General features: G+C 40.1%; 1 protein-coding gene across 1 annotated transcript in view; it reads right to left on the reverse strand.

The window, feature by feature from the left end:
- Window positions 1-25,149, reverse strand: part of CNTNAP2 (contactin associated protein 2) — a 1,033,176-nt gene that overhangs the window by 15,415 nt on the left and 992,612 nt on the right. The window contains exon 22 of the mRNA XM_066557113.1: window positions 10,598-10,828. Coding sequence (XP_066413210.1) covers window positions 10,598-10,828 — 231 coding nt within the window. The remainder of the gene's footprint in view (window positions 1-10,597; window positions 10,829-25,149) is intronic.

Below are 25,149 nucleotides of genomic sequence, written 5' to 3' on the forward strand. Positions count from 1 at the left end.
TGTTTTGCGCTTTTCAACTTTCTGTTATTAGGGTAAATGGGGTTGAAGAAACTTTGCAGCACCTAAAAGAGTGATTAAAGACTGACTGCAGGCAAATTCCATATGCTGGCCATCATTTTAATGACATTTGAAGCTTTAGATGACCACAAAAATGCAGTAGCAGACCTACCATCCTTCAGCATGCCCAGCATGGTCATTGCCACAGTCAGATGCAAAACAGCAGCCCTCAATGAATGGAGAGGGAAGATGGGACTGGATAAACAGAGCACAATTAGGATTGGATGTTAAAGATGACAGATGTGCTTGGTTTAGCTGAGTGAATAAATTCTGCTTCATTATTACAGGCATGATTTTGCATCTGCCATTTTCAGAGGGAAAATGTTTTACAATGGATCCCACATAAAAACCTTGTGCAAATTCACAAAATTGAGATAAAAAAATGACCTTGGTAAAGTAGTCCAGAAGGTGAGTGTGGGCTGAGAAATGACCAAAAGGCTGTTCAGTAAAGGCAAGGGCAAACCCAAAACCAAAGCAAGGTGGGCATTTTCAGGTAAAGAACAGTATCAAGAAGTGCACAGTAAAAAGGCAAATTTTGTTTTGAGATACATTAATAGGAGTGGTTATATATAAGTCATTGAAAGCAATTTTTTTAACAGAACTTTTTTTCTGAGTGGGCAAGTCTTGGTTAAAATATACCACACTACAAAGGCAGATACAGTCTAGATTTGCTCCACAAAAGGAAGTGTGAGAGTTATCACAGGTCTAAAACAATCAATGAAATGTGAAACACTGGAAAGTGAGCTTGTTCAGACTAGATCTTATGTGCTGCAAGACTTCTTTGACCTTTCATCTTTGCAGATGTACACAATCTTGAGAGGTGTCCATCCATTACTAAAACCTTTCAGGGTTTTCACATAAATATGAACTGAAGAAGCAACCAGAACCACCAGACCTGGTGATCACAAGGTACATAAAACTCACATCAATCAAGGCATTGATCAGAAGCAGAACAGTAATATAAAATAAAAGATGTGAACTATAACTCCATCTTCCCTAATTCTATTTTGCAGCCAGCATCCAAGAATTGACTTTGCAATGACAGCAAATGCTCACTTACATGTTAAGATTTTGAGAAAGTGTTGGACACTAGATCCATTCACTAATCTGGTTCTCCATAGGACCACAGCACAGAGAAAAATAAAAGCAAGCTCTCTGGTGTTATTCTGTAAATTATGTCAACTCTGCTGGTCAGGTGAGACTGTACTGCTATGGCTTGAAATTACAGAGCTCTCCTTATTACAGACTCTAAGTACAGAACCTAATTGCTTGACTCTTGATAGTAGAAATTAATGTGCAGTCACAGCCCCATTCCCCTTCCTGAAGGGACTGGATCACAAGTGAAACTCTAAACACAAGCACAGAAATGATGGAGCAGGAGTAAACAACGCCATTACACAGTCCTACATCAAAGGTGAGCAACACAACCCTTAGAGTGCCCTTTTGTGCTCATCCACTACCCGTGCCCATCCTATTCACTTCTCTCCTCCTGAGTCTGGCTCTGTGAAGAGCTCTCATGGCACATAAACTGCAGCAATTCAGCAAAATAAAAAAAAATCTGAAGCAGTATGAAAAAAGCTGTCTCTTTTAATGCACTTTTTTTGTGTCGTTGTATTGAAAGTTCATATGTTTTTATCTTTTAAATTAATGCATCTATTTTTTTTCCTACTTATCAAAGCTGAAAACTCAGACATGAGGAAAACTACCCTACTCCTGCTTTTCTAGGCATTTGAGAGCAGATTCTGAGGGAGGACTGTTTAACATTAAACTCTGTTAGCAGACTTTACTTGAAGTCCTACGAATACCAGGTTAAGTGTTAACACCAAGAATTTGGCTGAAGAGATTTTTAATATTAAACACCTCCAAGTTTAAAAAAACCCAACCTCACACTTACCCTCCCAAAAATATCTAAATATACTATTAACCATGTTGTTTGTAATAGGTCAGCTTTGTTCTAGCATACTATGTGGGGTCAATCATCACTCCTTGAATATTTAGTGATGCCTCAAGTGTAGTGTTAGAGGGTTATATGTATGTCCCCATTATGAACCACTTTCCTGAATTTATGGAAATAGAAATCTTCACAGTCACTGACTTAATAAATTCTTTTTTAGCACAAGTTACAGGATATTGGAAAAAATACACCCACTTAGCAATTCTGTAACTACCAGAACAGACGTGCAGCTTAGAGGGAAAATTGGGGCCTTTAATTTAAAAAATGTCATCTTCTTCTCTCTGTTGCCAATAATGCTAATTATTTGGAACATGAAAATCTCCATGTTGGAACAAAAATCACTAATTTCTTCAGTCTTTTACATGACATTTGAAGCTTTACTTGACTGGGGGGGACAGAGAGGAAAAAATCCTCCAGTGCATTAGTGCTATTTGGACCAATTACTTATACTAACTTTTGTCAGGTATGTTCAGTTAGATCAAAAATATTTTGAAAAGTTACATTTTGTTTTCCCTAAGAACTTTTTGTTGAATCTCAAGCGGTTTTTATGTCAGTTTCTGGTGAGTTCTGCTGAGAGAGATACATGCACAGAGATAATGGAAAACACAAAACCTGTGTGTTTACATTTCTAGTGGGAAGGCTCCCCAATCCTGTCTTTTTATTCCAATATAAAATGAATATAAATTTTAAAAAATCCTCTTAAATGATGGCTTAATAGAAACATTGTCCTCTGAACACCCTTCTGCATGCAAATGCCTTGGACAGTGGGAAGGTAAGTGGGGATTAGAGAAGAAAAGTGTTGTTGGATGTTACTGTAAAAAAAAGCATGATTTTTAGAATGAACAATGGAAACGCTAACAATGAACAATGGCAGTGCTGGGAGAAAAATGAAGTGAAAGCTCCGTGGTCAATGAACTGGGACAATAAAGACGCTCAACACTAGACAGCAGACAACCTAATCAGCTAAGATAGCTATTTATGAATTGCTGTGTTACCAGCTCTTTAACTTCTTTCTGCAGGTGAGCTTTGCTGTCCATACTCTTAAGGAGGGGAGGAAATGGAGTTTTACCAATGGCTTACACTAAGATAGTTGTACAATAGTCTTTTTTTTTTTTGGTCTTGAAAGGCAATCTTCCTAGCAAAGGGAATGAAACACTTGTGCTTTATTAGGAGACCAATCCTTGCAGCTCAAACTCCCCCAGTCAGTCCTGGATGAAATACAAAACAGGGAAAACATTCCTGCACTGCCGGTTGGGATGGATTAGGTGATTATCCCTTGCTTTCCCCTTTCCATGATTGCTTCACACCTTCTTTGGCACACAAGCAAGTAATTGTGCAAAGTACTGGTAAGGCAAGACACGTCATAATACTAATACCTGGTACTTGTAAACTATGGAATTTTATTCATTTAAAAATGAGAACAGGCATTTAACTTTTTGATTTTGTTTATCTGCTGTTGAACTTCAGCGAGTTGGATCTCAGAATTAGTATTTTGAACATTTTCTCTGCCAGATTTCCAATTGATTTGCAGCCCATTAGAGCACCCTCATCCATCAAAGACCGAAACTCATCTATCTTTTAATTCCTGGTAGCAACATCTGTTTGACACTGAGTCTCACTATGACTCCAGACAAGAGTCATGCTGGCCTAAGCTATCACTTCCATGAAAATTTTATGAGCAGTGCTTACATTTCACCTGTTAAGGAAGAGTCACAAATATTTCCTTTTATAATTAATGTGGAAGATGAAGCGCTTTGGTGCTCTCAAAGGAACAGTGGAGTTAATGTTGGTCAAAGCCTGGCTGTATATAGCTAATCACTGAGAATGGACCCAGAGGGAATATGTGAAAGAAACACCCCTCTCCTCCCTCCCAAAAGCAAGAATACTAAACAAACCTGCAAACTTCTGACAGCTACAAAAAAGGAGAAAAAAAGAGAAAGACTCAGACTGGGGATAAGAAGTGGGTCAGATTGGAGACTTTAAACCTAAAAACCCCTTTAATAGCTGTAATGACCTGACTGTAATCTAGAAGAACCTCTTACACAGGAAGTAAGTGTGTTTCTGCCTGAGGAAAGGAAAAAGAAGCAGTCACAAGAAGTGCTCAGGTATCTAAATTTACTAAAATACTTCATCTAAAATGGACTATTCTCTACTCCATTCTCCCCCTAATTTACACCATCTCTATATGCCTAGTTAAGATTAGTACTCGTGTAAAAAATAAAGTCTTTGCAAAGGGTGGAAAAGACTCTCTTTTTAGTATTAGCACCTTCTCTTGACATTAGGTAGCAGCAATTTTAATATTCAAATCACTGCTTATGAAACAGCTACAATACTGGTCTGTCAACGAATGCCAGAAGAATTTACAAGCTTGGCAGTCTGCCAGCTGTCTGATACACTAGACAGAGTGTCAGAAATCCCACACAGAATCTATATAGCCTTAAAGTCAAGAGAAAGCTATGCATAATTGTGTGAAGGAGCTATATGAGACTGAGGGAGGCATTTTTATTCCAAATCAATAGAGAGATTTGCAGTAATTCAAGCACCATAATTAAACCCTTTAAAGATGAAGCACTGATTGTGCCAAATTTCAGACAGATGCTCTTCCTCGTTAGCTGTTTGATGGGCAGGAGAAAAATAGAAACTGTTGCATTTAAATGTTCACCACTTACCCTCTTGTCTGCAAGAAACACTTGGTGCTTAGAAACTGAGCTACGAGTTTCTGCTAGACTTAATCCCTCCTGACTGACTGACAAAAAAATGCTACCTTTTTGTCTGAAAACAACTCAGGTCAAGGCCATGGACTTCTGAGACAATATTTATATTGGGAGCATGGGGGATGAATGCTGGTCATTCTTGATAGAGTAAACAATCACAGAAATGCACCAGACTGGCAGTGGAAGAACCTGTTGACCCACAGGGCAGGTTGCAAGTGCATCTTCAGTCTCTTATATAAAGAGTATAAATATTGAGCTACCTTACTGGCAGACAAACAGCCTCCCAATGTTTACAAGCCATGTTAATTAAAAAAAAAACAAATCAACAACTTTGAGTAATCAGTAACCCTGAAGAGAGAATCCAGCATGATTCTCTGAGTGCAGTGCAGGTTTGCTACGCTTGAAAAAAAGAGGAGCATCATTTTATTCTAGCAAATGCCTTCATATCTATTTCCAATTTTGCTAACACTAGGAGATCAAATTTAGATGTGTAAGGCTGCATCATGAACAAAAGTGGTGAAGTTCCTCTGTGCCTCCTGCCTGGACTTGCATGCCCTTGCAGGAAGCCTAGGGAAGTGACCCTCATCTCCTGCCATCCCCTAAAAGAGAGAATGAGCACTTTGTCACATGTCACCACTAACTTAATGCTCATGCTCTTGGACTCACTGATGTGTACAGGACTCTTTCAATGCCTGTGGCCAGGAGAAGAGTGTTTTGTTCATGTGTTTGTGACCTAAGACCACTTTGAGGGCTGCATTGTCACCTATCAGCAAATAACGCCTTTGGTTCCTCCTTCCCACTGCGTCATTTGTAACAAGCCCTTGACAAGGGCAAAAGCTATTTTCCAACTTCCTAGCCACATCCACAGCAGCACACATCTGACCCAGCTTCTCCTCAGGTGCTGCTGCTCTGCTCTCTGAGATGTGATACCAGTGGTCAGAGGGTGAGATGTGACTCAACCCATGGCATCTGAATCTGGAAGGTGACCTTCAGCACTGCCACCACATGAGTGACACTTTCTCTTGGTGCAGAAATTGACTGCTCTCTTTCACTTGACAAAGAAATTAGCTGGCCAAATAGGTGAGCTTGGATGTGTGGCCAGTGCTCAGTGCTGTTGCTCCCTTCTCCTCCCATCACTTGTTAAAGGAAGAGGGATGAATTCATAACAAAAAGAGAGTGAATCCTGCAAGCAGCTGTTTTAATATTGATGACAGTGGTACATGATTTTGCAGGACATGCTCAATATAGGTATCAAAGTAAGCTGTTGATTCGTAAAAGGCAAGACGTTTCAACTATTACAAAAAAATAAAGAGCATTTAGGGTTTAAACACACAAAGTCAGAAAAAAATCACGCCTCCTGAAGAATGTAGAGATGTAGCATTTAATCCTGCTCCATTTAATTTGTAATATGTTGAAGCTAGTATAGGTTTAACCAAATCCTATGTTAAATACTCTAGATGCCATTCTGTTCATACTCAGAGTAAATGCATCTTGCAGCTACAGAGCACTATGACAACTTAGGACTGCTAAAGTTTGCCAACTATTGTGTGCATCTTGCCTTTCTGGATCTCCTGCTTTTACTAAATTGCAGATTGGGTGGTTTGGCAAGGTGGAGCACATTTTACGTAAAACAGAGAGGTATATCCATGTAATAGGTTTCTTTTATCCTTTATTTATATGAATAAGAAAACTTCGGAGATGAGATTTCATTAGCAATTGGCAGAACCTTAGGTAAAAGCACCCAACAACGTCACTACAATAATATGCAACTTCTAATTTTAACTATAAGGCATTTTAGGTGTTGAATTTTTTTACTACAAAAATAATAATGTTTGGGCTTTTTTCTGCTTCTCTACAATGAACAAGGTGTCAGCTATCATTCACCTATATCTTAGCTAATTTGAACTGAGAGATATTAAAAACCCCTTGTGATTAACTTTTTTTTTAACCTATGCAGCAGCAATAGATATTAAAATGCATACCAATACAGTTGAAGGCTATAGAAATTAAAACTTTTGTTTTGAATTGCATGCCAGACAGGCAATTCAATGGTTTGGACAATATATAAAAGTAGATATGTTAATTGATCAGGCTCTTAGCCTCTTTTCTACACTCCTATTGATGTAACCAAGGCAAATTGGATTGTCTAACATGAACTGAGATAATACTGATGGGAGGAAAACACAGGAAGTGAACTATATTGATGATCTGCTTGGATGTCGTTATTGACCTTTTTCTTTTAAATCACTAGAAAGTCACATTCCAGAAAAGAATGACTTGTTGAATTCCTGTACTTCATCATCACGAAGAAAGGATCACCATAGCAACAGGAAAAGACTATGTATTGTGAGAATACTCACAAGCTGAACAAGATAATGGTTTAAGAGAATGTCCCAGGAGCATGGCAAAATGCCAGCCAGGGGTGGGGAGGGAGGGAAGTGGGACTTCTACAAGAACAAAGGAATTAAAAAAATATCTAATATTATAAATGTGAAATATATGTGTACTCAAGGCTAACAGAAAGTGCAAGACAGGGAATTGACAAACTGTACAGCCCATTTGTCAGGGGAGAAAATCAGCAGGGCTTCTTATTGATAAATCCCTGAACTAGTTTTTAAAGGTCAACTGCCAAGTGACTGATGTGTGTCATTATGATTTTCCCTTTAGCCTCTCTGTTAGGGCATCCAAAATGTTTTGCAGCTAGCAGGAGATGTTCATGCAGTAACTACACAGAAGAGTTTAAAGAAAACATTTCATGTAGGTCATCCATCAGGCAGAACCTGCTTAACTTCTAGTAATTATCTGCAAAATCTGATCCAGCACTGTAGTTGAGAGGTGAAAGGATCATTACATTTGTCATCTGGTGTATCTGTTCTATTTAGACACTTATCTTTGATTCCCTCCTACAACATTTTTCAATCCTCAAAGTTCAATTCCACAATATTTGAGAAACAAAGCTAAAAACCTAAGCTTAACTCAAAATATGAGTCAGGATGAGTTCAGAGTATGTCATTGAATAAAATTTAAACCATATGATGCTTCCCACAAATTTTTTCCTGACTGTTTTATTTTCACTATGAAACATCCATCCTTAGCTCTCATGTTTTGTTAAGAACTATTTAAAATTAAATAGGCAATATAACACTAAAAATTACAGATAAAAACATGCTGAAGATGAGAAACACTGCACATAGTAATTGCTGCTTTCAAAGCCATGTTATTTGCAACCATTTCTTTGTGGCAAAGTGTGAGTGGCTTTTGCTTTAACATCACTACAAGTGCTTCTGTGAATTTCAAAGCTGCTTTTTGTCTTTCTCCCTTCAGCCAGTTTAGTAAAGGAGTAAATTCACACTGAGACAACAGAGACTATTCCAGTTCTGGAGCCAATAACTTATACCTCTGATTCCTCCATTTTGTCTCTCAACATAATTTGTGTTAGAAAGTCTTAAGTAGGGTTTGGAAAACACAAAAAAATCCTCAGTGGAAACTCCCAATTTACTACTGCAAAGTGACACTTAAACCCAAGCATTTTAATTTAGATGACGATCATTTTGATGACTGACAGGCTATGACTTTGATGACTCAAAGTTACACAGTCTACAGAATACATTTTTCCTGTGACTGAACTATCTATGTCAGACCACCACTGATATTTTCACAAAGACTCGGTTGTTTTTACTGATATTGATAATGAGTTGCTGCGATACCTCCTCTTTGCACCATGGAAATGCCACCCACAGTAGAAGCCAGACGTTGCTCACCAACACCTGAATATCCTTTTACTCCTGAACCAGTGAAATGCCACTTCTTTGCTGTGAAATTTATTTCTACAATCATAACTCACCTGACATTGTTGCTTTCTTTGCTGTACAGCAGTCCCTCACTAGAAGTCTTTGAAGCAATATGACCTTCTCCCTCTGCTGCTGTGGATCACTAGAGAGGACAAGACAAGGGATTCCTAGCTCCCAGTCTTCCAAAAACTAATCATTACTGAAAATGAAACTGGGTCTCTTGAGCTTTGTCTGCCCATGACTTGAAACAGTTAAGTCTGGCTATGACAATGAAATCTGTTTTTTACTGACAGAAGTTAATAGAAGCTTGAGCCAACCTACTAGCATGCTGCATGTTCCCTGACATCCTTCATGCTGTCTCTGTGTCCAAGTACTACAATTTGTCCAGAAGAAAAAGTGTAAATTGTAATCTGTTGGGTCAAGAGATGAGATTGAGCCAACACAAGGTCAAGCATAATAGCATGTGCCAAGGACAAACAGGACCTCTTTTTGAGCTGCAGGAGCTATTAGGAACTGTGCAAATATCCTGAGCAAATCCCACCGTAGTCTTTTGCTAGCTTGCACTGAAATGAAGTGGACAGAAAAGTAACCAACAAAAATTAACGACTAAAGCCCATTAAATGCTCATGATTCACAGCAGCAGCACATCCTCAAGGAGTTCATGGCACATTTTTTAAAGACATGTGCCAGTGTGGAATCCTTCAGAAAATGTGTATAGAAAGAGGAGTACAGACCACAGCCTTCAGGTACAAACAGGCTGAATAATTCCAGAGAAAAAAGGGACTACTAATTTATGATGAAAAAAATTCAGGTAGAAAAGTGCATGTTTTAAGTGGGGAAGAGACATACTGAAATCTTACAATAGCATGGCATGGCAGCAAGGAGGGAATGACAGGTTTTAAAGAATGATACTGCTTTTATGAATGTGTGGGATCCTCAGCTCTACAAGGAGCTCTGTCTCTCCTTAGAAACAACTGCCCTACTTCTCTGCTGAAGAAGAGATGAAAGGAAATGCTGCAAGGACTTCCTTGACACTGCAAGGAAAAAAACCCTAAACAACAACAACAAACCAAACCAACCAACCAACTAACCAACCAAACACCCACAAAAAAACAAACCTCAAAGGTACGACTTTGACATGTACTTCTGAGAAAGACATATATACCTACCTGCTCTCATTTAAAACCTGGCATATGGATGCATCCCCAAACTCAAAGACTAATCATTATCAAAATCAAGTTTTTCCTCTAGCATTTTAATTTTATACCACTTCATACAACAAATTTGCCGGGACAGGTTCTAATTTATGTTCTACAATTGAAATCAGAATGAGGACAAAATGCAAGGGAGGCATCAATGTATGCCTGACCCTATAAATCTAAAGGTAAACTGATACTCAAGAAGCAAAAGAGAGAAAAAATCCTCTAAAGTTAGCCACAATGTATATTTTCAGGGCCTGTCAGTCACAAAGCAGGGTGAGATTGCTGGGATCTGCAAATTGTTTTGGCTTCCAGCATTTTCAGCACAAGATGAGCGCCACCATGACTAATGGGATTTTCTATTAAACACGGCCTACGGAAAGTAGACATTTCAGAAAACAAAATCAGCACTTTACATAAATGCATTTATGCTTAAAATTAGATTTACTTTTTTTTTTTTTTGCTATGAAGCTGACTGCAATATACTCACTTATTAGGAATACAGCATAAGAAATGCTATTGTACTTTATTTATATGTACTTGAAGCTTTTTGCTGATACAGAGAAAGTGCTATCGCATCAGTTAGGTCAAAATGCTACATTTAAATAGCCTAAGAATTACAGAAAAGAAAAATAAAATAGAATATTAAAAAAAAAAAAGAAGAATAAAAAAGCAAAAGAAAAAAAAGCCTCCTCTGCAACTGCATTTAAAAGTAGTGGCAAATCTCTGTCATTCCAGTTTTGCATTTCCTACCTTGATTACAGTCCTAGAGTCACATATCAATCACTTAGCTCTCATTTTTACTTTTCTTTACAGAGGAAGGCAGACAGGTTTCTTCTCAGAACTGCTCCAGTGAGTAATGTGACATGATTGCCACCTTACCTGAGTCTAAGTGCCAGGGGTCGGTGGCGGCCGACATTGGTGGGATGGTGAGTGGAGACGCTCCGCAGTTGGATTCCACCAGTTCTCCTTGGATGTGGACGTGGGAGGAGGCGTTGGTAGGTCTCAGAGCTGCTTTGAGTGGAGCAATCTGGTTGAATTGGACTCTTGATAGGCAGCCAGTGAATCCTGGGGTGTTGTATTTATATATATCTTGGTCAATCTTCCCAATTTCTACGAGAAATTGAAGAGGAAAAAAAAAATTAATCAAAACAATTCATTGCATGGGAAAGCACAATTAGTCTGAACACACTGATTCCCAGAGCTCAGTTCCCAAGTCCCTCTCTGAAGGAGACTGAGATTGTGTCAGACCCTGACAGGTTTCTTTACATTTCATTACAGATTAAAGCTGGAAACCTTCAGGCCTTAACATGACTCGGTTTCACTGCTATGCTATCATTAAAATGAAAGGCTGGCATGGAGGAGTCAGTGAAGGAGTCATCAAAGAACAAAAGGCCAGGAAAAAATTCTGAGAAGAGTATTGGAAGAGAAGGCAGAAGGACAGTCTTGGCCAGGGTCTCTCCTCCCAGCTGAAGCCACTGCTGTGAGAGATGCCCCTTCCTTAGCCCTGGCCTATTGCCCTCTCAGTTCTCCTGGGGGGGCCGGGACCACTGGTGGTCACTCCTGTCCCTCTCCTGTCTCCTCATGAGAAGACCAAGTGTCCCTTCAGCAGGAGACCAAAGGTGAAGGGACCTCCTGGATCCCTTCTACTAGGAGCCAAGCATTCCTTTGCCAGGGAGCCAAGCTTCCCTTCACCAGCAGGCCACGTGTTCCTGTGGTCTGAGGTGGAAAACCATCCATCTCCTTCCTTTCTTCCCCTGCTGAAGGCTGAGAGGGAGCAGGACCTCATCCAGCCCTGCTGAAGGCTGTGGGAGCTGAGACCCTGCTGCAAATCACTTTACTGCTGTGGGCTGACAGATCAGCTGGCAGCTGGTATCCATGAGCTGAACAGAGGGCTCTGCCACCACCCTCTAAATCAGCTCTTGTCTCTCAAAGTTGTCCCCCAGATAGCTGTCTCCCTTCTTAAACACCAGCTAAGATGACCCCAAAATCATGTAAAATGCCTTTACTACCCAGGAAACTGGCATCTGCTCCCAGCTGTTTCAATTCTGCCGGGACCTGTTGGAACAGCCTGAGTCACAACCAAATCAAAACTGTCCCCCTCTGTCAGCTGTCTGCATTATGGGTATTAACATTTCAAAGCCTCACTGCAGTGTCTAATACAATATTTACATGACAGTGGGGAATTGGCTTCCTTTCTTCTGTGGCTTCCTTTCTTCTGTGGTAGTGTGGAGTGAATGGAAAGGAGACATGGAAGCATCGTGTTTGTGCTGTATGAAGGACTATTGCTCCAGAGGCATCAGGACACTTCCAACCACCTTTCCCTGGTTTGTTAGGTTAATTCCTGGCCCTTGAAGGTCATTGGAAAAAGTCATACTGAGCTGAGCAAAGAAGTAGAGGGACAGAGGGGCCAGAAAAGAGGTAGCAGCACCACATTATTCAAAGCACCATGTTATTCAAAGGCAACCTTTACAGATAGGAACAATGAAAAGCATTGAAAATTTTGTTTTTTGTTGAAAAAAAATGCCTGCAAATTACAAGACTGTGTCATAAAAAATAAAGGAAGGAAGACAGAGGTGGGAAAGAAAAGCTTCTGAGAAGTGTGAAGAGGAAGTGGGAAAGGGCTTTAGTTTAAGATTTTGGGGTTAAACTGGGAACCAAAGTACATCTGGGTTTGAATTTTGCTACAAAAAAAAAAAAAAAAAGAAAAAAAACTAACTAAAATTATTAGAAAATGCATTACTAATCTTTTGGAAATGTCTGTATACAGTTCTAACCAAATCAGGAACAATTATATGAGGTCTGAGCTGTTTAGTGTCCTTAAAAACTAGCATGATATATATGTCAGTGCTATATTCCTAAGCATACTGAGGGCTTGGCATCAGGGATACACACATGGAGTTCCAAGGCTACAAACCAGACTAACCATTTAATTTTTGAGGTTTACACTCTAAACGTGTAGTGTGAGAAAACTGGTGGAATAGGGTCAAATCTAGAGAATGACTAAAACAACTTCTTGGTATTCATGGAACTAAGCTACCTTTTCTGTCTTTGCAATTGTGTGGGAATGAAAAACAGGCAATTAAGTCTCCCTCATACCTAGCACAAGGGCACACAACAAAGATGGATAATCTGAAAATTACTTGCATTAAATCATTATAAAATTCACTATACAGGAACAGATTTTCTTGTCCCTGCATTTTCCCTGCTCTTTCTCACTGAGAATGTCTTTTCTTTGCTAGTGCTTATCCAGCTTGTATTAATGCTACACATTTCATGAGCTGGCAGCGAGCAGTGACTGCCATCTCTGACAAAGTGGACACATCCTCAGGACTCAGATAAGGACTAGCTTAAATGCTTACCATAATTGTATTAGTCACAGCCAGCTCTCCTTTGAAAAACTAGTTTGACCAAACCATTAGCAACACCTCCTTCAAAAATTTGATTGTAAGTAAAAAAACCTCACCCCGTACATGTACATTTTCCATAATTAGTAGAAAAGCTGTACAAAAGCTAGTTCATGCATTTGAATGCTACCTGCAAACCACATTACTCAGACAAAGTTCCTTTCTGACCACAATATTCACTCTCTCTTACTTCAATAAAATATTGATGGCGTATTCAGTGAAGAGCTGCATCTTTGAATAATCCTTATAATCTAAGAAACAATTACAAGACTCTTCAAACACTGTAACCACTGTTGTTAACAGTTTAGTGATTTCACTCACATTTTATCTATTCAGTGGAACTTCGTGCAGAAGCTAATAGCCTCCCACACACAATCCTGACTGACAAGAACAAAGATCCATGAATATGACTCTGCTAATTTAACAACTTCAGCGCCACGCTTCTCTAACTCCATAAATAAGTGATGGATTAGATACTGAAAGAATTAAAAAAACAACAACAAAACTCCCTAACCTAACAAGGCACTTTCCTATAGACCTGCATTTTTTGTTTAAAACATTCCACAAGCGATGGCTGTGGAAATCATCCCATGCAAATTTCCTGCCAGCTCACATCTCACCAGTGCTAGAACAGTATAGATCAGCTTCCATGACTGTGAACGTGTTCCTGCCCCTGCATGTCCCTTGGGGCTCAGCACACTGATACCCTCTGATGTTAGGCCATTACACTTTGTTTCCCTGGGCATTTGAGCCTAATAAACCCATTCCTGGGGAGTGCAGTGATTGCAAAATGAAATATGTCTTTGTTCTCATGACTAAAATTCAATTTTCTCCCTGTAACAAAGAGGGGAGAAAATCAAAAGATGATTACAATGACATTATTTTAAAAAAAGGAAATGTACAATGCACCCACTTTGCATTATTCCAATTTTCAGCACATAAGCTGGTGCAAAGTCATATAAATATTACAGCATACAGTATTATCATTACCCAGTAACAACATTTATATTATTGCTTTCAGATCGGATGCAACAATCTCCTGCTGGCAACTTTCCCTCAGGTGTTTCTGTAATGAAAGACTGCAAAAAACTCACTTATAAGCCCTTTTTCTACTTCAACTGGTTTTAACCATTTTCTGCCTTGACCACACAACCTCCTGACGTGAGATGAAGGCCACGATTACACAAGACCAGTCGGGTGAACCCATTCCAGCACAGATGCATTGTGGTGTACAAATCCTTAACACTAAGCATTCACACAATAACTATGCAACTGCCCATCCACATTACTTAAACATTTTAAAAATCTATATAATGTGCACACAGTATGCCAAGAATCTCACTGATGTCACCCCATGTCTTGTGTGTTATCACTCACCGATGTCTTTAACATCAATTACTTGTTATTTCTGTTTTGCTGTTTCTTTAACAGTAAAAAGATATAGGAATTTAATCCTTAGTTGTTAATTTTGATTTCAGGACTTATTTCTCATGGTTGTGGCAGAAATGTGCCACATAGTGATGAGCATAACACTATTTTTCTCTTGGAAATTATGTGCTACCACTTGAGAAGTGCTTTATCCACTAGGTGAAAAGATGCAAAGAACATCTATTTTCAAGCATATTTCACAGAATCACAGAATATTCTGAGTTGGAAGAGACCCACAAGGATCACTGAATCCCACTCTTAAGTAAAGGCCCATATGGGGATCAACCCACAACCTTGGCACTATGTGCACCCAGTTCTAACCAACTAAACTTATCTCATCTGTGATACAAGACACCATTAATAAGTGCCCAACATGATGAAATTGATTATTTCATAAATCTAGAAGAAAACAAGCAAAAATAAATTATACTGAGGAAAACATTGTGGCTGGACCAGTGCATAAGTGACAAATGTATAAGTAGCACCCAGCAATAATAGTCAGTGTAATTAGGTAATCTGTTTTTTAAGCCTTTTTGCCCTTACTACATTACCTGTAGGTGCAGCATTGTGGCTCCTGCCTAGGCACTATTACAAGAGAAACCAATAAGCACTTTGATTCAGATTATTACCCAAGTTGACTTAGTCAGCATGCATCTGATGAGCTACTTGCAGAAGTAGACACATTGCCAAATACACTTTTTATCTACTTTCTCTCCCTTTTCTGCTTTCCATACTTACCCATTAAAAGATTTATAGAGAAGCTTAAAGGGCCATAGAGCTTCTAATAGCACAAGAAGTTACTGCACTGCTGGAGAGGTCTGGCTCCACTTAGTTCTACCATCTATTTTTTATATATTCTTGTAGAAACACTTAGAAAGACAAGAAAAAACTGAGAACATGATGTAGCAGAAAACGAAGATGATGCGTTTGGTTCCACTGCTCTGAGCAGGTTTTGCATAGATGAAGAACACTTCCTATTCATGTAAAGTTCCCTGTGTGAGGATCCTAGAATGTTTCACACATACACAAAGCTCTGCAGCACAAAGTTGTGCAATCCAAACCAGTATTGCTGTGCCACATGTGGAATGATGGCCTTAGACTATTACACATGGACCTTGGAAAGTGACAGAGGAGAGAGAACCAGCCACGAGGGAAGTAAACCTACCAAACATATTTTTATTAAGTGTATGGGCTGAGTACCTTTGCTCAATACCTTCTTGCTATGTAGCTGATCTGTGCATTTTTTTTCTTGATGGGGTCTCAAATGCATATCAATACAGAAAGTTATAATAAATTCTGAACCTTGAACAGTGTTTCTGACATATAGAGACCAAGACATCTATTTATAGTAAATTGTGTTCCATTAGGAAGGAAATGTAGAAGAACTTGAAGTACAGTTTGTGAGTATGCATTACAACGTATGAAACAATATCCTCTTATGAATTCCCTTGGAGTTTTCCAATAGAGCCCTTCAAAGTAGAAACAAGGCAAAACCAAGGGTACCTATTCTAGTTCAGCAAAGCTGTCAGTAAATGTAACAGCCATCTAGCCCTTCTTTCTTTATTGGGTGTGGGAAAGCTCTGCCCAAAGTAGCACATGGCAGAGTAGGGAGAAATAAAGCTCTGTATACTGGTGTGATTTTGGTCTTGACAGAAGATACCTTTTAAACAAAGTGAAGTCTCAGAAGCACAACCAAAGCCCTTTTCAATTCAATTTGCTAAAAAGACTACTTCTCACACAATTTACACAAGACATCATTTGAGTTTTGAAAATGATGAAAAATCTAGCTGTTTGGATTTAGGACAACAGCTCATTTATATGTGCCCATTTATGCTCAGAAACACGAGAGCTTAATCATTCTGGAAAGCCAGGAGCCACATCAGCAGTGGGAGAAGTTCAGCTTTGCCATATGGTGGTATTTCTGGCTGAACTACCAGGCTGCTCTGCTATTTCACTTAAGAACAAGCATCCACTCAGTGGGTAGGCAGAAGGTAATCCATTATCAATCTCCACAGCCCTTCCGCTAGCGGTACTAAATTGAACTTAAACTGTATCATATTTTAATAGACTGCACATGAAGTCACCAATTCAATTTAATGAACCAATAATTGCTTTGGGGTCAACCTTAGCAATAGATTTTCTCCTAGAAATAAAGTACCACATGCCCCCTTGTCCCCTGTACTCAGAAAGATACCTTGTTATGTCACCTGCTGCCCAAAGAGCAGCTCAATCAGCATCTCAAGCATCTCTCTGTTATGGCTCAGGCTCCACATAATAGAAAGCAGTTTAAACTCTGCTGAAAGGAAGCTATTGATTTCAGGAATTCACAGTCCATAGAGATTGCTAAAGAAGTTTCACTTACTTGAAGCCCACATGAGCCGTTCAGTGCAACATCAAACTGTAGCACATGCCAAAACATGAGAACTGGCATGGTGTAAAAAACCCAAGAGAATAATTAATGAGTTTGGATCCCAGACATCAGGAGGATGTATCTGGGGTGGCATATACTTGCTAGACCAAAGGCACAGGACTAAAAAGTCCATGTCAGGAGCAGTTACTGCACATCCAAAAGAGGGATAACACCAGGGAATGGGAAAATTACATTCTGACACATTGTCTGGGTCTTCTGGCGAATATCCTCCAATGTGAAGAGGGATCATCTATAGGAATGTGCCCCCTGTTTATAGAATGACAAAACCGTCTTTTGTCTCCCTAAAAAGGAAAAAAGCCCAGAAGTTTCTTTCCTCAATTAGGTAAAAAGACACCTCATAGGCCCTGGGGGGCTTCAACTCAAACTTAAGGATAGCCAATTGGACAGGAGCCAAAAAGTCCTGCCTAAGCAATTTACTAGGAAAAGAAGAGAACAAAGGAACTAATTGCTTTTCTGAGGTGTTTTACCAGGAGCAAGAACCTCTTGCACCTTGCTCAGTTTTTCTCTGTAAAGAGTTTTGTTATTTTGCCTTTTATTAAAACTTTTCTGTTTCCAGCACTGCCACAGAAGCCATCCTGCTGATTTTATGCCTTCTAAGGTAGCTGAGTTATCTTGGGTGTGATATAGATCTCCAAGAGTTTATGAGACCTGGCTCGAGGAGACCATATATCAATCATCCATTTGCTATCTGGCTGTTTATATCTCCTCTGTCCTAAGAGCAGCAATTTCTATATAAAAAAACCCAAAAACATGCTAATACCATTTAACTGCGTAGACAATGTGTGATTTTAGAGATGCTAAATACTCCCAGCACAAAGCAGAGAAGCTTAACTCTCAGAACTACATTTAATGAGCTGTACTTAATGTCAAACCTCAAGATGTATGGGGACTGAACTGAGCTAATGTAAAGACTCTTCATGGACCTCAAATGTCCCTGGCTTTTAATTTCAGCCTCTGAAGTAAATTTCAGTAAGTAGTACAAACTAAGCATAAAACACTCTCTATTGTCCATTACCCAAAACTGAGCTAGTGCATGCTGCTTTCTGGACACTCGTACCAGTGGAACAAGATGCTCATTTATGGAGAGCATGCTCAAGGGATGCTGGGGGCACAAAAGGGTGAGCAGCCCCTGAAAATGGGCATCTGAGCTTCACAAGACCCAAATGCAAATGGCTACCAAGTGCTCCTATACAAAAATTAAAATCCTGGGCAGCAGATGGACTTTTTTAGTCCACAGGTCTGCAAGGGCCAGGTGATATCCAGGTGCCTCCTCACCTGTCCCCTTCCCATCAAATTAATGCAGTAAAGCTGCAGGTGGCCTCCAGCCCACAGTGGTGTTGGGAAAGACATCCTGTCACTCCCTCTTCTGGCACACATCATCTGTCCCCTACTCTCTGCAACCATGATCAGACCCTGAAGTCAGAGGCCTCCAGATATGTCTACAACTGATTGCTTTCCAGAGCCTTAAGGTTTCCCTCACAGTGTGGCCTTATCCTGTGACATGATCCTTCTGTGGCTATTTTAACATCTGCTTTGTAAATTTATTTCACTTGTTGTAACCCTTCTGATTTCATTTCATAAGATGTTATAGCTTGCATGGAATAATTTTGTTTAGATGGTTTATATGTAGACCAGCAACCTCACTGACTGTGCACTGACACACAGTTATTTATGGTCTGTGAAGCACTGTGCCAGAAACAGAGGGATTTAACATTAACCCAGCAGTGCCAACCAACAATGTTGCACAGCATATGCATGGTGCTTTCATGGTGCTGTCTGACATTCAAGAAATGGCCTTTCCACCTACAGTACAAGCAAGAGGAAAATTACTTATGAAGACTGTAACAACTCAGTGCACATTTTAGTTGCACCAGTGGCTTTATTAGAATTGCCCAAACAAAGGCCATTCCTTTATGAAACATTTCTGACACTTTCTGCACAAGCTAAAAATCATTGAACTGCATGAAAAATACACAGGATTAGAGAATCTGAGCTGGCCTGGAAGCTGTGCTGCAGCCCTGGAACTCTTCCAAACCCCAGTCCCTGGCAGAGGAGTTACAGCTTTCGGGTCATGCTGTAATAGAGACAGTAAATCACTGACATGAAATACGCTCCTATCAGAGTCCCATTATTGCAGGAATAATAAAGACTAGTGCTGGACTGCAGCTCCTCTGTCAAAAAAGGCACTGTGAAGAATGCTGTGAAATGGAGATGTTATTTGACAGCAGCCTGTTTTCACATTGCCACAAATGCAAGGGGTTTGAGAACAAACTGGATGTTTTTTCCCTGCTCTTTTGTACTGATGATATAATTACTGAATGTTTCAAGATTTTATACTGGATGTATGATTTCCTGAAATCTTCCATTTTAAAATGTCATGTGTTAGCCAGCAACAGTTATCGTTAAGAAATTCACACTGCTTTTTAACAAAAAGGGAATTAACTGATGCTGCAGGGTTCTTAGCAATTGCATTATAAATGCCACAAAAGCAAGGCCAAGAGTAAAACTAAACATCTTTTTTCCAAGGAAACAAGTAATTTTTCCACATTTTGCTACTGACTTGCTCTATGACCTTGATTGAGCCACTTCAGATATTCATGCCAAACTCTGTTTCTCCCTCCTAGTAGAACACAGAAATTCCCCCAACTCTGTAGTTGAGATCTTTCTCAAGGTGTTTTGAGGCGTAAGTAAAAAAAGGTATGGACATTGCTTTTAAATATGGAAATAAAATGAAATAGTTTTCTTTTAAACACACTTCAAACTTCTCATGACTTTGGAAAGGTGACTAATAGAGACCAAAGATTGTATGGCACATTTACATAGATAGAAAAGAAAATTCTCCCAAGGGTAATAAAACAATGCAAAATCAGAGCAAAAGAGAAAAAATACTATGTTTCTAGAGATCCTTTGTTGCCAATGAACTATATCCAGCATACAGATATCAGATGAAAGTCTTGAATTTGGCAGAGCCTTTCAAGTGTTCCCACTCAAGAGTGGCTGCTGTGAAGCGTTCAGCTGGGGCCAGAATCTCAATGGGAGCAAACAATCAACTCTGTGCCAATGGGACCAAAATTCCCACTGGTTTTGTAGAAGGAGTCACCTCTCTGTACATCACCCATTATAACCAATGGTGAGAGCTAAAACAGTAATTTCACACATATCTCTAGCATTCTATTCTCCTCTAGAGCACTAATCATTCTCCTTGGGCACCAGAGGAAAAAAGCTCAGGCTCTTGTTTAAAGGAGGAGTTCCAAATGCAGGGAGAATTAAGAAGAAAGGCCATTCACCCAGATGATGACCTGAGCTGATAGAACAGAACACTAATATTGTTCACTCGGGCTGCACCACATACCTTGGCTAAAAGCCCTCCTGAGAGCTGATGGAAACCTTCTGATTGAGAAGAAAAGTGCTCAGCACACATGGGTTAAGCCACCAAGCAGCAGAAATCAGCAATTCTCAAGGCAACACTGTGTAAGAAGTACAACAGTTTGCTTCTAGAACATTTTTCTTTTTCTACCCCATCCTCTATCCTTTTGACATGAAGCAAGAGCAATCAGATCATGGGTTGAGGGCAGCAGAAGAGCCACCATCAGGTGTTTCATCCACAATAAAGAATTAAAATGTTTCATCAGCTTTTTTTTTTCTTTAGGCAGGCTCTAGGCAGAGTGAGAGGAAGTGGATGATGGGGGAGGAGAAAAAATATAGAGACAAAATTTCTTTAAAAAATACAAACAACAAATTTAAATGATGGACAAAATAACTAAATTTTGGCATCATAGATAGCCCTATGAAAAAAAGGGTTGTTATTACAGACAGAATATCCTCAGAATTAGCTGCCACCCTGTATTTCAGTAGGATTTATAAGCCCGTTCTAATTTATGCTCATGATAAATAACCTTGACAGCATCCTTCATAACTCTTAGAGAAGGCTATAAAACACATACATTTTGCATAACTATGCAAAAGAAATATGCATAGTTTTATTAATATCATTTGTCTGTGCTTGTATGTCTTAGGGAAGCTGGCTGCATCACAACACAGAAAATTCTTTTCAGGCCAGAAAGTAAATAAATAATCAAATAAGTCTTTTGCAGCCTGTAGTCAAATGTAATGTGTCTTGGCCAAAGTCCAGTGCATTTAGTTATACAGTGCTTTGGTTACAACTCTATTAAAATTAGGTAATTTCACTCTTCCATTACTTTGCATTTTAATGGGTATTCTCCTATGACTACCTGCAAATGACCTCATAATATACTTTTCACTCTATATCACTAGCCTCAAATATCTTAGTAAAACTGCAGTGTCATCAGAGTGGGCAGGCTGAAATTCCCTCTCTTGCCTTACTCCCCCCTTGCTCATCTTAGTCTCACTTGGAGATGGTAAAAATGCTAGAATAAGAAGATTTGAAGATCCATGGTATGCAACTAAAACTAGAAAATAATTTTTCAGTAGGATATTATTTTTATTTGTGTATCATTTATGCCTCATATTAACCTTACATAGTCATAAAAGTTGTTGAGGGTTTTTTCCTTTTTTTTAATAATTAGAAAGGTAAAATGTCTGTAATCTGTTAAGAAACCACTTTTAGGGATCTTAGTACAACAAAGATAATACTTCAACAGTTTCACAGATTTTTTTTTATTTAATTTTGAAGAAATCCATTGCTATTGCACCTGTGATGTTGGATTTCAATCCAACATAGTATATAAATAGAAGTTTTTTCTGGAACTGACATTTTTCAGAAGATATACATACTGCCACATTATGAATAAGTAAAGATGTTTTGAAGTAGTGGCAATTTTAATTCAGTTACCAAAAGCCTGAAAGTAGCAAGCAAATGAAAAGCAGAACGACAGCAAGAATAAGAATGCTATAACTTAGTAGGTATTTTTTTTCTTCCAACATTTTCCTTCTCTTTGCTTTACTTCTTTATTGGCTATTTAATTTTTCTCAGATCAAAACATCCATGTTTTTGTACAGACAACACCAGCCTAGCTGTACTATTGGAAACCATTTTAACAATTCAAAAAATACTGTAGTAAAAAATAGAAGGGAAAAAGAATTAATTTAATTTCTTAGAAGCAATTTCTTTTATAGTTGGGTTTTTTCCCAGTATTGTATGCCTCACACTTGAAGCTGAACAATTTATATTTGAACAATCTCTATTATGTGCTTCTTTCCTTTGTTACAAGGATAAAATGCACTTTTGTATTTCCTCTGCCAGAACACGCTTATGTGCAATAAATTCACTTCTGCAAAGTATTACTATTTGATGCACAAATTATCATAAAAATTTAACAGCCACATTAAATAGATCAATGACTTATCTAGTTAATTGTTCTCCCTCAGAAATGAAAAGTGACTGATATTAGCTGATTCACAAGTAGTAAAACAGCATGGGGCATGTAAAACGATCCTCTCCCACAGCACCTTTTCAGCTTCCCATAAACATGGGCTTTAAACCTTTCTCAGGATGAAGGTTGCATCTTGCCTTTTGCATTTAGCTACCAGAACTGTCTCCCATGAGCGTGCCCAATCTTTTCAGAAACCATTAACACTGCTGACCTTCTCAGCTTCCTGCAGCAGTGAGTGCCAGTGCTGAACTACTCACTCTGGGACAAACAACCTCTTGCAGCCTGGCAAAGGTAACTGAGGGTCTCAGTTTCTTGTGGTTGAGAAAACCACTGCACACCTCCTCCACTATAGGACTGTCCTGCATCAAAATTTGGGTGGACCAACTCTATCAACTAGAAAGAGAGCTCTCAATCTTTGGTTTAAAAGAAACCTTAATGAACTTCAGTTAAGAGTGTCAAAGCTCAGCATAAGACCCTCTCCACCTTTAGGCAGTGGAAATTATGATTTCATAAAGAATTAAATGTAAAAGCATTACACAATGATCTGGAAACCAAAAATGCTTCCTTATTCAATAAATACACTGGAGATTATAGAAATAGGTGGAGTTTGATGCCAGCCAACAAATTTCACTCCATGAGAAACAGTAAGGAATATATATAATTAAACTGGACCTTTATTGCTTTTGAAATCACATCCAGAATATTACATGCCAGGCATGCTCAGTGTACACAGCATTTTAAATTTCTATGATCTGCTCATCCAGAGTCTTATTCAGCAGGTAGTGATAACAGACATTTTGACAAAAAGTCAGAGCTGGGTGATGATGGACAAACCTGAGGAGACAACATGCACGGACTAACTCAGTGATTAATTTTGCATCTCATCAGATGGTGTAAACTGAATACTTCTAGGTGGGCTAAACCAAACTGTGCACTATCAATATGCTTTATCATTATTATTACATTGCATCCAAGCACGGAATGATGTGCTGGAGTAGTATCTGAGGACACAATGCCATTTGCAGTATAATGGCTTTGTTAGCAGCTATAGCATGTGCTCCCACCTAAATACTGAAGCAGAGCTCTGGGTGTTTCACATCCCAAATATAACGGAATTATTTAGAGGGATAGGTAAACCTTTGATCAAGCTGCAATAAAAATAAATATAAAAATATTGGAATTCTAGGATCTTGTTATGCTTGCTCTAGCAGACAAATGCATTAAAATAGGACATTAAGTTCAAGATGCTATACTGATAAAATATTGTCATTTGCCTAATTTTCTTCAATGCTGCACATGATTAAACATTTCGTGTCGCATCGGCTTGATCAGACAGCAGACATGTCTAACACAGGACTGCTTATTAACTTGCTTCTTTTACAACCACATCGTATAAAAAATAAGAAAAAACTTACAGGTGGATCGCAACACCAGCGCCAGGAGACGATCTACATCAGATCGCCCTTCTTCGTCCCTTCGAGCTGCCCCTCTCTCCTCCCCCAGCCCCCGATTCGGCGGAACCCCAGGCAGGACAAGGTCGGGAGTCCCCAAACCCCAGCCGGGCACCTGGGCCCCGCCTCCCAGCTTTGTTCCGGCGCCAGAGGTGCGCTCACCTGCTCCGCGGCCGGATCCCGGCTCCCGGCGCACGCTGCCGCGGGACCGCGTCCCTCCCGCCGCCCCTGCGGCTGCGAGCCGGCGCCAGCTCCTCACACGGGTGTGCCCTCCCCGCAGGACGAGCCTCCCGCCCTGCCCGCCCCGGTACCTGCGCTGTGGCCGGCGCTGCCCGCCGGGCGCTCCGCGGTCCGGCCGGAGCTGCGGGAGCGGCCCCGGCCCCGCACGGCGCGGCTGCGGCTGCGGGGCGAGCGGCGCAGAGCGCGGAGCGGAGCCCAGCGCAGCTCCCGGCCCCAGCGCTGCGGGCGGGAATACGCGGACTGGATCCACAGGGGGAGTGGGCGGGGGCGCCGCGGGGTCCCGGGCCTCCCAGCGCCCGTGCCGCTACAAGATGCTGCTCGCCATCAAGAGCTGGTGATGTGGTAAATAGGGAAAATGTGGCTTGAGGTCATTGTTTTGATAAGTTTTGAATGGTACACGGTAAAAAATAGATTTGCTTTTAATTTATGCACATAGAAGAGTGAGATTGCTCTTGCTCCCTTTTCAGATGGCAGAAGGGATACTAAGCATCCTGTGTACAGGGCACGAGAAGAAGAAGGGGTCAAAAATCCATCTATTAACACAGAGATTATGAGACCACCTATTATTCATCTATCCCTATCATCCATCTAATACAGAGATTTTGATGCCACCTATTTTCCAGCGATTTGCACAGACATTATGAAACCTCCTCTTCATTCTCTCCACTTGGTCTCACAAGTGCCCCTTGCTCTCTCCTCCTCTCCCAGATGCACCACCACCTTCCTATCTCCATCCCTGCTCCATCACTCATGCTACCCAATGGAGAGAGGGTCCTTGGAGGGAGGGAGGGAGGGAGGGAGAAAGGCAGAAGAAGCCTTTGGGATTGGCGTAAACTGTGAAGACACAACAACAATTCAGGCTACAGCTCACTTGGAATGGCTGGGCTTGGCCACTGCTGTCTGCTGCTCTTGTCTGTGAGCCCCAGTGTGGAGGCAGATGCTGCATAGCTTGAGGGGAAGGAGGCTGCCAACACTGACTCAAGCCAAAAGTATCACTGCAGCCAACAAAATGCACTGACCAGAGGGCAAATGGGGCCTGCTCAGCTTTTTCCCCAGTGAGGAGCTAGAAATGAGTGAGTAAAGCAAAGAAAAATAAGCACTTAACCATAAATAGGCACTTAAC

This window comes from Molothrus aeneus, chromosome 1, assembly GCF_037042795.1.
Source record: "Molothrus aeneus isolate 106 chromosome 1, BPBGC_Maene_1.0, whole genome shotgun sequence".
NCBI classification, from domain to species: domain Eukaryota; kingdom Metazoa; phylum Chordata; class Aves; order Passeriformes; family Icteridae; genus Molothrus; species Molothrus aeneus.